The sequence below is a fragment of the Lacerta agilis genome, chromosome 2 (genome assembly GCF_009819535.1).
Source record: "Lacerta agilis isolate rLacAgi1 chromosome 2, rLacAgi1.pri, whole genome shotgun sequence".
NCBI lineage: Eukaryota > Metazoa > Chordata > Lepidosauria > Squamata > Lacertidae > Lacerta > Lacerta agilis.
The window spans coordinates 76,899,993-76,912,692 of NC_046313.1; the positions used below are offsets into that span (position 1 = coordinate 76,899,993).

Here is a 12,700-nt window from a genome sequence, read left to right on the forward strand (position 1 = left end):
CCATGCTGAGGGCCTGTTAAAGCCTGGTGCTGGCCCCAGACAGAGGGATAGACATTTGATACATGCTGATGATCTATCACTGACTTTGCTAAGGGTCTTTCCATCCTCCTACATGAGTTCAGTAATATTATTCAACTTTCTAGTATGTAGAGGGATTGTTCAGCTTACTGAATTATAACCACTTAACTTGTTTTTCAAAAAATTGTAAAAGTACTCTGACTGGTAAACACAGAAATAAAATCCTTTTAAAGAGTTTTGGTTGTAGCCAACTAAGATATACTCTCAGTAGAAACCCCCTGAAATTAACAGAACTAAGTTAGCAATCACCATTAATTTCAAAGGGTCTGCTCAATGTAGGGCTAACATTGGATACAATCCTGTAACTGTCACTCCTCTGCATTATTGGAACTTCACTTATCAGGCTCTAAGACTTGCATTCGGACACAACACTAAACCACTGTTTAGCACTACTACAGGAATGAGCACAGGAGCTCAAGTGCTGTATTCTCAACTTCCAGAGCTGCCAACTTCAAACCATGATTTACAAAATCATTGGCATTGCCAGGTAGGTCTGGGCTGAACCCAAGAGTAACCTAGGCTCATTCCTATCACACCAAACTATGGTTTAGCATGATATTATTTATTGTTATTACCATTATTACTGTTGTTTAAATTTATACACCACTCTTCATCTGAAGATCTCAGACGCATCCACAAGATTAAAGACACAGGACAGAAGCACAAAATAAACAGCTAAAACAAAACAACAACAGCTCTTGCACAAACACATAAAATACCAAAGAACAGGGTTCTTGGATCTCCGGCTGTTTTTGGACTGCAGTTCCCATCATCCCTGACCACTGGTCCTGGTAGCCAGGAATGATGGAAATGATAGGGATGTGGTGCTACAACAGCTGGAGACCCAAGTTTGGGGAACCCTGCCACAGAATATTAACCAGCCAAAGGCCTGGTTGAAGAGGAATGTTTTCACCTGGCACCTAAAGATGTATAATGAATGTGCCAGGTGAACCTCCCTGGTGAGAGTATTCCACAGATGGGGAGCTGCTGCAGAAAAGGCCTATTCTCATGTTGCCACGATCTGGACCTTTTGTGGATGAGGCACACCAAGAAGGGCCCCAGATGCTGGCTGCAGAATCCTGGTCGGTTTATATTTATATCTGACATCCAATCAAAGTGAAGAAACTCTTAGTACATTCACAATTCAATACACAACACAGGATAGATAGCATTTCCCAACACTGAGTGATTTCTCTCTGTTTCATACATCCATCCTAAAATATATACCTTTTTTAAATTAAAAAAGAGGATGCTTTGAACAATAGTTGTAAGGCAATCCCAGTGGGTACTTGGCAGTCTGAGGGCAGTTGGTAATTGCAACTTGTTGGGGTTTATATATACGGTATCTTTATAAAAATACATATATACTGCTAGATCATTTTTATAAAAAAAAAAAACCAAAGCAGTTTACAACAAAAACTATATACAATTTAAAAAGTTGTGTTGTTTTTTTACAATGTAATTTTTTTAAACAAAATATCATTAAACAACCATTGCAGAAATGTGTTTTCGTAATTGCTTACATAAGCTTGGCAGCATAGAGAAGTGTTCAGCAGGCATTTAAAGTTTAAAACAGAAGGTGCCAGCTGAATCTCTAGTGGCATGCCACAGGACTGCACCGATGACACTAAAGACTCAGTTTCTTGTTTTCAGATGAGCTTCGCCAACTCATCTTTTCAAAATGCGGACAACACACCTTACTAGAGCAGTATAAGAAAGGGTTCATCTGCTGCAAAAGGAACTCCTGGTGACTGGGATCAGGGATATACTAAGCAGGGGCAGGGAAGGTAGAGTGCCTGGGGGGTGGATTTAACCCCTAAAGATGTCATTTGCCTAACAGAAAGAAGGTACAGAAAGGGCGACCAAAATGATTAGGGGTATTGATCCATCCTATTTACATAGGAAATCTTAAGATAGGGCTTTTTAATACAGGAGGGGGGAATTACTTGTGATAACATAGAAGTTATGAATAATGTGATTAGAAAGTGAACAAACAAAGAGATGGGTTTTCCTCTCTCTTTTTTTAACACTGCAACTTTGTTGCACTCTATTAAACTGGATGGCCATAGGTTTTAATATTTGCACATGCATAAGCTGCTATTATGGAATATTTTTAAACAGATGATTTTATAAAACTACCAAAGTCATGACTGACTCCAGACAAGCTACATTATAGCACTCGTATTTGTAACTGGAACGATTAAATGCTAAACTGGATTGGATAATGCTTCCTCCCTCTCTTATAAACCTAAAATGGATACAGGATGCTGCCTTAAGACTTTGGTGATTAAAGCAGAACCAACAATACATGGGTTGGTAACCAATGCTAGTCCTACTCAGAGTAGATCAGTTGCAGTTAATTGGCAAGACTTAGGTTCAGTCATTCCAGTGGGTCTAGAACTCAGTTGGATACAACCCTATGAATATAGTGTACATAGCTTTCTTTCAACAATGGCATCTACTTCTGTTACTAATTTATGTGCTTGCTCTCCTACTAGTCTCCAGTTGCACAAAAGCTTCAACATTATTGCAATTTGTTCTATTATAAGTAGCTCAACCAAGTCTAATGTTGCAGGACATAACACTTTAGATTCAGTTCACAATCTGACCCCTGCAAACAGCAGGATAATTCAGGACCAAGGGTCTTTAAAAGGGGGGGGTCTCATTCTGATACTCATACACAAGCTTGTCAGCATCAATTTTGTAATTCAACATTACAGGTCTGCTGCATGAAAGATCACAGAATACAGAATATCGTAAGTGACTAGAAAGAGGTAACAACCAGTCATCACCCTATCATAGTTTATTGAAAAGTATGCATTCCTTGTTGGTTGCAACTTTGCAAAAGCTATTTGAAGCAGCTATTTTGTCCTATTAATCAACCATTGTTCCAAGACCCCACGAAGACTACTTCTGCAAAACAGCTTCACAAACAAAACAAAAATGTGAATTATGACCAATTCCCACAGCCTCATCATAAATATAATATGCAACAAAAATAGAGAAGGGAAAAGAGAAGTGGGTCACAGAAGCTTTTTCTCACTTGAGCATGTGTGGTAGAGAAGGTCTTCTATTATGAATAAAGACATAAAGCAAAAAGGGGAAAGTCTATTCTGTTTTAGAAAGGGAAGTGAGGTTCAAAAAGTCGTTTAAGTATCCTGCCATATAATTGACGTAACCTTTGACAAATAAATGTTAGCCACAGTTATGATTCCCTTTTTAAGTTAAACAAGAAAGCCTTCTTTAGAAGGAGAGAGCAGATGACACTACTGTGTTTACAGAAAAATAACAAATCAGTTCCTTCAGTTAGATAAATGCTCATATTGAGCCAAAGTAACATTAATATTTCCATTTTCCAATTCATTCAGGACATTTAAAAGATCTTCATAATAAACAGTACAATCCTATGGTGATCAGGGATTACTCCCACCATAAGTAATCACCTATGCAAACTTCCTTCAGAGTAAAACCTGTTGGACCCAATGGAATTTGCTTCTTATTTAAACTCCATAGAATAACCCTGCCTGTGGTATTTTCTACAACTCAAATAAGACAAAGGCTGCCACTGTAAAACAAAAAAAAATAGTCCTGTGGTGCCTTTAACACTCACACAAGCATTGTAACACAACTGCTTCAAGCAGTTACATTCTTCCAAGATAAATTTAAAGTGTTTTGCTGAGATTAACTGCTACATTTTGTGGAATATTTAGTTCAGACCCATTCTTGAGTAGCCTACAATGCAGCTGGTCCAGGCACATTTTAACCCCTTGGAGGCCCTTCTTGACATTTGCATAGCAGCTTTTTTTTTTAATTCTAGTTTACACTAGAGGCAGGCACCTTGCCCTTGGCAAATCACAGGGCTGAGAGAGTTAAACCTGGGAGGAGTGTGTGTGCCTATGATGTGGGGGAAGGGCCGGAACCAATGAAAACACGGGAGCTATAGTTAGCCCAGGAACAAGATAAGCTGTAGAGACGATTCCAACAAAGCTTTTTTAGATGACACTCTTCTGCACCTTGTCCTCAGCTTACAGGGCATTTAAGCACACACCTCCCCCCAAAAGTCATTCAGATAGTTCCTGCCACTTACCTGGAGTTCGCACCAAGCCACTTCCACCCAGGTCTCCGTGTCCAGCCCCTTGTAGACTGTTTTGAAAGACCCTCTTCCGAGCTCGATATCAAACTTTAGAAACCTGCCATCGGGGGAGGTGGCCACCGCCTTCATGTCGTCCTCTTCCTCCTCATCCTCCGCCTCCTCTTTCTTGGACTTGCTCTGCTCCTTGAGAGATTCCGGCGCCTCTTTCTTCTCCGCATCCTCCTTGCAGCTCCTCTCCTTCGGCTCCTCGGCTGCTGCTGCTGCCGGTACTACTGCTGCTGCTGAACTAAGAAGACCCTCCGGGGCGGCCGCCGCTTTCGCCGGCTCGGCGGGCTGTTCCCCGGGCTGCGCCTCTTCCACCACCGGCCTCTGCCCTGCTTTCACCCTCTCGGCGATTATCCTCCTGGTTTTGGAGAAGAGGATGATTTTCTTCTGCTGCGGCTGCTGCGGCTCGGGCGGCTCGAAGGTGGGCTCCTCCTGGTCGGAGTCCACCACGCTCCTCCGCAGGAAGCGCTGGTGGGCTGCTTTGGGATCCTTGGCGTAAGGCACTCGCAGGAAAGGGGCGGGGGCCGCGGGTCGGCCTCCTCTCGGCACTGCAGCAGGGTCCATGCCTGACGCGCTGCTGCTGCTGTCGCCGCCGCCGCCGCCTGCTCCATCAATATTCATACCCTTTCCACCCGCAGGAGCGAAAGCAGCAGCCGCGGCAGCCGCTGGGAAGCCGGCGCGTTCTGCAGCCACAGCAGCTCCAACCTCGCCGCCGCCGCCGCCGCCGCCGCCTGGTCCTGCGCCTGCCCGCCGCGGAGGTGCTGTCCTGGCATCGCCCCCAGTTTCCATTACAGCTGAGCTCTCGGCAGCTGCCGCTAGAGGAGAAGGAGGTGGCGGGGCCGCCGCGGCCGTCGACGGTACTCGTGCCGCCGCTCGGTGGGAGTCATCACGGTGCATCTTTCCAGGGAAGCTCAGCCCAGCCACCTGCCAGGCGAAAGAGAGAAAGAGCGCGGTGAGGAGGCTGCTGCGGGCCCCACCTGGCGAGGGAAGAGGAGGAGGAGGCGGCGGACACCTGCAAGAGGGGATTCGCCGCCGCCGCCCCCCCCCCCCCCCAGCGAGACACGCAGAGCGCAACTCCGGAGGGGATCTCCTGCTAGCCTCTCTCCACGCTCGAGGGCGTGAGCAGCGCTGGAAGGAGCATCAAATGCAAAAGCTCCCGAGAGGCAGAATGATGGAGAGACAGGGACTCTCCGAGGAATTTTGCTAGTGGTTGTCTCCAACTGCAGGTCCCTCCCAGGCAACTCGAATCAATGGCTCTCCCCTTTCCTTAGCCAGGATCCCGGTTCCAACCTCGCTTCCCCCGCCCCCAAATCCTAGCCAGTGCCTTCCAGCCACAAGCCGCTTCTGCAACTCCACGTTATCCGTCCATTTAAAGAGCAGAGCGCAGTCTCCGTCGCCCAGCTCCCCCCCCCCAACATCCCCGCCCCCCTCTGCTAAAAGTCTCCAGCCGGGCTTCCCCTCTCGCCTCTCCCTCTCCCGCGACGCGCCCACGCAGAGCCTTCGAGACCCCCCCTGGGCCACTCACGCGCTCTCACCTCACCCCACTTCCAGCCGCCCCGGGCTTCCGCCTCCCCCGCCCCCTTTTGCCCACTTCAGTCATACTGCAGCTCCTCGGTGGAAAGCCATATTGAGGCTGGAAATGGGAGAGGAGGGTGGGATGCGAGAAGCCAAGGCGAAGCTGACCGGCGGGAAGCCCCGACCGGACCTGTGCTGCTCCCCGACACCCCCCTCGCTGCAAGTTTCGAGCGTTAAAAAGACAGGCAGCGTCGCCGTCGTTAAATGAGCACGAGGACGGGGCTGGTCTTTTGCCCTGCCCAGCTTTGCGAGAGAAGCAGAAGCTTAGATAAAAGCGCGCAGCAGCAGCGCGGGCAGGGCGCACAATCAAGGCAGCCGCAGCGAGCCGGGTGGGCTGAGGGGGAGGCGAGAGGCTGCGGCGGCGGCGGCGTCCCTCGTAAAGCAGGCGGCGGCCGACGTCAAGTACCACCACCGGGGCGCCCGCAAACCACGCCAAAGAAGAGGGTGGCGGCGGCGGGCGGCTGGAGGAAGCAGGTGCCTCCGCTGCACAATGGAGCCGCTCACCTGCGCACCCCGGGAAGTCGGCAAGCAGGCAGGCAGGGAGGGAGGGAGATCTAATAATACAGGTTCCTCGCGCGGACGGGGTGACTTACGAGGAGGAGAGGGGGGGCCCATCTTCACTGCCGCCCACGGAGGTTGGGGGCGGGAGGCTGGCAGAGGGACGGCTCGATTCTTCCGTTCCCAGTCATGGAGCCCCCGCAAGACGCGCGCCCGCCGCCGCCCTCACAGGCCGGGCTCTGCAGCCCCCGCCTCTCCTCCGTCGGGCAGCCTCGTCCTCTCGCAGCCCCCTCCGCCGGGGATCCTCTTGGCTTCGCGGCGACGTCCAAACGTCGTCTCAGGGGAGAGCTCCGCCCGGCGAGCCACCGGCCAGGCGCTGAGAAGAAATAAGAATAATCCAGCTCAGGCGAAAGAGCGCGCCTGCTCTCTCCCTTGCTGCTGCTGCTGCCGCCGCTGCTGCCTCCGCCTCCCCGAAGCCAGCGTGCAGGAAGCCTGCCTCGGCCCGCGCTTGCCCATGCGCCCCTCGAGCGCGTCCTCTTTTCCTCTTTCCACCCAGCGCGCTTCCCCCCCCCCCTCGGCGCTTTTGTCAATGGAAACTGCTCTCTAATGAGCGTCCCATTTAACGGACGGGCCGGGAGCCACGGGCATCGCCGAGCAGCCAATGAGAAGGACTGGGAGGAGGTGGTCCCCTGCTAGACCCGCCTCGTGTCAGCGGGGAATGAGGAGAGCGCCGGCTCGGCTCCCCCTCCTCAGTGGCGGAGAGCACGTCCCGACGGCACACACACACACACCCCGCCTCCCTCTCCCCACAGAGCTGTTGCCTGTTTCACTCCTTCTCCTTCTTATAAAATAGCCTTCTTGTTGCTTTGCTTCCAGTTCGCTGGTGGCAACTGTTTGCGCATGCCTTCTGCCCGAGCCGCAGCCCGTGCTGACCCTTGCCCTCCCGTGGGGCTGTAAAAGGATGGGGGCGATGTGGGGGTGAGGGCGTGCGTGCGTGTGTGCGCGCGCGCACGCGTCTGGGCTGAAGCGGCCACTGCGCGGAGCTGAGGGAGGCCTGGAGAGGGCGGGCCGTGACGAGCAGGCGATGCCAAGGCGCCGGTTTAGCCCTGCGAGTGGAATGGCAACAGGGGGTGGGGGGAATGGGGACAGACTGAAAAAAATGGCGGGGTGAGGTCGGGAGGAGGAGGAGGAGGCGGCGGGATGTTTCCATAGAATTGTTGTGCTCTTCGCGGCGTGGTTTCCACTGCCTGATGCAAGCTCTCTCCTCTGGGGACTTGGTTAGGCACAGCCCTATTTGCGATTTCCTCGGTGGGAGCTTTTTCCTTCCTAATAAATTTTTAGAAAACCACCTGCAGCTTCTCCGGGCCAGTTATTTATTTGTTTGTTTGTTTCACGTCGCGCTTCATTCCGTGCACATGACGCGAGAAATGAATAAGCAAGAGAGAGAAACGAGTCGCGTATCCCAAGCTATAGGAACAAGCCATGACTTCTGCTGGATTGCGCTGCTCTGCCGCCTGCAGGGAGGGAAGGAGGGAGAAGCTGCTCGGATACGGCTGTGGTTTTCACACCCCGAGGGAGACCTCCTCTTTCCCTTCAGTCAGTTATTTAACATAAACGCTGCGAATCAAAAGGGAGTGGTGTCCGCACCCCCGTGGGCCGCCGCTTGCTGCGCTTCAGCCAGAATGAGGGCACTGCCTCTGGCTGCTAATTTGGCGTGTCATGAAAGGACAGTAAATTGAGATTTATTATTGCATTCTTATTGCTTGTGGGATTAATTTATGGGATTTGGGGCATCAGGTGCTGAAATATCTTGGCCAGCCTTGGTTGCTATGCACCTTGACTGGGGGATGGGGAGCACCGTTTGCTCTTTTGCCTCAGTGTCTTGGGCTGGTCCCTACCCCGACCTGCCATTTGTTCGATCCCCCTTCTACCTTCACTGCCAAATACAATATCCCTCAGAATATCAGGTGCTGCTCATCATAGGTGGGCGGAGTTGTTGTTGCACTCAGGTCCTGCTTGTGGGCTTGCCACATCAGCACCTGGATAGCTCAGTTGGTTAGAGCATGGTCCTGATAATGCCAAGGTAACAGGAACATATTCCTGCATTGTGGGGGGTTGGATTAGATGATCCTCAGGGTACCTTCCAATTTATCCTGAAAACAGGATTCTGGACTAGATGGGCTTTTGAACTGATCCAGCAGGGCCCTTCTTGTCCATATTACCTATTTACCTATCTGTCTATTAGTAGTGGAAAAGATCTTGGGTGACCTGGCAGCTGAATCACTTACTGGGCAGAAGAGAGGGAATGAAGCAGCATGATAGTTGGCACAGTACAAACACACCAATGGGACCAATCCAGCTGCCCTGCTGGTGTGTTTGCACCACTACAAATTTCCCATTGCTTCACCCCACCTGCTAAAGAGCAGCAACTCAGCTGTCAGGAGGGTAGGTGATTGCCACTGCCCCACCTCGCCATCCATTGCTTAGATGTAGATGGGCAGGTGCACGTGCTTCTAAGGAACCTGGACATTTACGCAATGATACTGATTGATTCCCCCCACTCACCCTTAACCATAGTACCTAACTATAGCTTGATTGTGACTTGGGTTGGAAAAGAGAAGTGCCCCCTTCCCATATGCCATGATCTCGAGTAACAATTCAACCCCCTGTACCTGTAATTAATTCAGGAAAGAAAATATAGTAGTAGTAGCTGCTCACTACACATAAGAGTAACATGCAGTTTAGCCTCAGGGCAAAATTTGCAACCCAATTCTCCTTATGTGTTTTCTCTAGAGAGAGAAGCTGAAGGGCACAATGCACAATACACACATTCCAGAGTGGGACTCCCTTCTAACTGGTAGCTGGAAAGCCTCATTACGGTAGTCCATAGCATCTCAGACTGGCTGCAATGAAATTATATCTCCCACTCTCAGTTCCTCATCTGCAAAATGCCTTCCTTGCAAACAAAAGTTAGGAATCAGGAAAAGACGTAACATAATGCCCAGAGATTTTTAAACACTATATATATCTAAATAAAACAATTGGCCAACTAAGCATTCTTTGAACATGATCATTAGTTTTAATATCTGAACTGTTGTTATTGCTGCTGATTGTACACTGCTACACGTGTCACCTGTTTGTCAAGGGGTATGGTGTAAAAGGTTTGAAATAAATAAAGGTAAATGAATAATGGTAGCGAACAATATCTGGGCCAATCTGTTTGAAATGAGGACTGAGACTGGGAGTGACAACAAGGATATTCATTCTCCGTGTAAAAGAAAAAAGAAAAAGAAATGTAACAATCCACGGAACATATTTTCTGATTATTATTTTTAAAAAACCATTACCTAGGCAACCACAGCTTTATTTTTCAAAATATACAACTAATTCTTCTTTTTAAATGAAAAACTTGAAGTTTAATCTGACAGATGGCTATTTTAAACTTTGTGAAAATTCTTGTGATTTCTTTGTTAAGAAATATAATTGATGCATTTGATAATGCGGTGTTAATTGGTGCACTGAAACTTGTTAAGGACCTAATGATTTATCATTATTATTTATAATCTAATATGAACCTTTTTAAAAATTGTTTAGGCTGCTCCAGAATCCTATAGATTTTTGATAGCTAAAGTTCACTAAATGAGAAAATTAAATGCTTGGAAGTCATAGGCTGCCTTTCTCAATCCACTTATATGTGGGTGCTTTCATCCAACTTATATAGTGTGCACTGTAGCAAAAAGAGTCATAAATAACCTGCAAACATTCCCTTTCCCTTGGGACTATTTCCATCAGATTAGATATGCACAGGATTGCACTGTCAATCTTTATTTTTCAATGATATATGCTATCCTTGTCTAAAATGGCAGCTCCCAACTTCAGCCTCACTGGGCATAGGGTCACACACATGCCTAAGCATCTACTGGTATTTTCCAAGCAACTATTTTCCAGGAAACAAATAAATTTGTCAATTATTGAATAACATGCCTGTTCCTAGTGGGCAAACATTCTGGTGGGCATTTCTGTATCGTATCCTGCAAAATTTAGCCAACTTTCTGTAATTTTGCTGAATGGCAATATAGCATTTTATTTTTGCATTGGCTGGAATATTTTCTGGCCTTGGTTTTCACAAGGAAATAAAATGTACATTTATTCACCTGCATTATCAGTGCCTTTTCTTTGTCTGCCTGAAAACCCACATGGATGTTTTCATACTTACCTAGGGTTTCGTGTGTGGTTGGCTGCAATTTTGTGTCCATTCTCAGCACTGCTGCTCTCAGAAAGTGATGACTGTTTCTGATTCTAGTTCTGAGCCTCTAATTCCAAAGTTCATTGTGTCTATTTCTGTTTTATACAGAAACTCGAAAAACTTTTGCATAAGATGCTAAAAATAGCAAAAAGCTTATAATATTCATTGCTAAAATTAATTTCAGTCTGATGTATGAATCATAGGACTTTACATACATAACTCATTCAACCAATATGTTGGATGGGCTGTTATAACTAATCGGAACCCAAAGGGCTCCTCAAGAGATGCCAAGCGAGTGGATTACATATTGAGGTCATATACGTATATTCATTATCCAGCCTAAAAAACTGCCTTCATGTGCTTTCTTATGTTGCTCTCCTTTGAGAGACATTTTAAATGTTATAGCTTACATGTGGAAGCAACCAAACATATAGCACTTCCATATGGTGGTGTCAACATCTGAAAACCCATCACATACGTGGTCACTGCCATTGCAAATGGTATCTCCATGCCAGTGATGCACAGGCAACAAGTGCCTTCATGGGGTCCACCGTCCACTGCATGTGTCTGGGGAGCAAAATGATACATTACAAATGAAACACGGGGGTTTCTAACCACCATGTTTCCTCTGTAATGCTCGTGTGGGTGTAGGTGGCATTTGCAATGGCTACTTTCCGGTTCATGCTTTCCAATGAAACACCGTTTTTTTTTAAAATAAAATGAATCCAGTGAGGATCTGGGAAATCACAGGCTGGTTAACCTAACACCTGCCCCAGGAAAACCTGTGAAAAGTATGGTTAAGGAGAAATAACCAAGGCATACGGAAGGGCCTTGCAAAAGCAGAGCTAGCCTGTCTCATGCTGAGAGTGTCAACAAGCCTATAGATAGTGATGATCCAGTTGACATGGTGAATTCAGACTTTCAAAAAGCTTTTGACAACGTACGTCATGGCAGACCCCTGAGTAAGCTTAGCGGTCATGGAATAAGAGGAGAAGTCCTCTTGTGGATCAGGAATAGGCTAAGGAGCAGGAAGCAGAAACTAGGAATAAATGGACAATTCTCTGAATGGAGAGATGTATGAAGTGCGGTCCCCCAAGGACTGGTTTGGGACCTGGGACATCCAATGAGACTGAATGTGGAAGATTCAGGACAATTAAAAGAAAGTACGTATTTACATAGTGCATAGTTAAACTATGGCATGTGCTCCCACAAAAGACAGTGATGGTCATCAGTCTTGAAAGTAAACTCAGCTAGGGTAGAAAATGGCCTTGAGGATATTTGTTAAGGATAATTTTTTCAATTTATTGCAATTGTATAATGCCCTTCTTCCAAGCGGTTCAGGGAGGCATACATAGTCTCCTACCTCAGCACTCCCATTTTATCCTTGCATCAGCACTGTAGGGTAATACAAACTGAATGACTGACCCGGTTCTCTTGAGCTTTGTGGCTGAGTGTAGATTTGAACCAGGGTCTCCCTCAGTCCTAGTCCAATAGTCTAACCACAGCAGCATACTGGCTCTCTATTGCTGAGTACTTACAGGGTTAAGTAGCCCTCTCTCTCACCTGCTGATCCTCTCCTGCATTATATCAGGAAATGTGCATTTGCGAAGGGATATTTACCAAGATACAGTATAGTTCTGTCCTGTGGCGTGCATCTATTAGGTACTATCAGAAACACTGACCATCCCGAGATGCTGTCATTTTCAGTATCTATCACAGGAGAGGCTACAACATTCGCCCCTAGAAGATCACCTCAATTGGAGATGGAAATGTGTTTGAAATATTTTCCCCTCCCCAGGATTATTATGTATTGTTAGCCTTGCTGGGAATTTATTTGAAGGGCAGGGTATAAATTTATCTAATTAATGAATCAAGATCATTCATTGATCACTTAAATGCAAGCTTTATTTGTGTTTTCAATCTGGAGGCCAATTTTGTTTTGACTTCTAACCTTTAAAGTGGTCTTATCAGTCATCACATATCAGATGTTCGGCATGCTCTTAGGCAATTTTGTGAGGGTGGGGCATATGTCTCTTGTGTATCAGAGTTAACCGAAGTATATCCCTGGTGTGCATCCCAGTGAAGTTTAAATCCCATATGCTTATTAAACACAAATAATAGATCATTTAATAGATGAGTGACAAAAACTGCAATTCATATGCCAC

The 12,700-nt window shown here is 47.1% G+C and overlaps 1 protein-coding gene across 7 annotated transcripts in view; it reads right to left on the reverse strand.

Annotated features, from left to right (window-relative positions):
* The window catches only part of WNK2 (WNK lysine deficient protein kinase 2), a 115,631-nt gene extending 108,954 nt beyond the window's left edge, over positions 1-6,677 (reverse strand). For 4 of the 7 annotated variants that reach the window (XM_033140875.1, XM_033140872.1, XM_033140871.1 and 1 more), the window contains exons 1-2: positions 6,385-6,677; positions 4,166-5,140 (exon numbers count right to left, since the gene is read on the reverse strand). In XM_033140875.1, coding sequence (XP_032996766.1) covers positions 4,166-5,113 — 948 coding nt within the window. In that variant the 5' untranslated portion in view covers positions 5,114-5,140; positions 6,385-6,677. The remainder of the gene's footprint in view (positions 1-4,165; positions 5,141-6,384) is intronic. The other 3 variants (XM_033140874.1, XM_033140873.1, XM_033140876.1) reach the window with 1 other exon arrangement.
* Between the last annotated feature and the right edge of the window lie 6,023 nt (positions 6,678-12,700).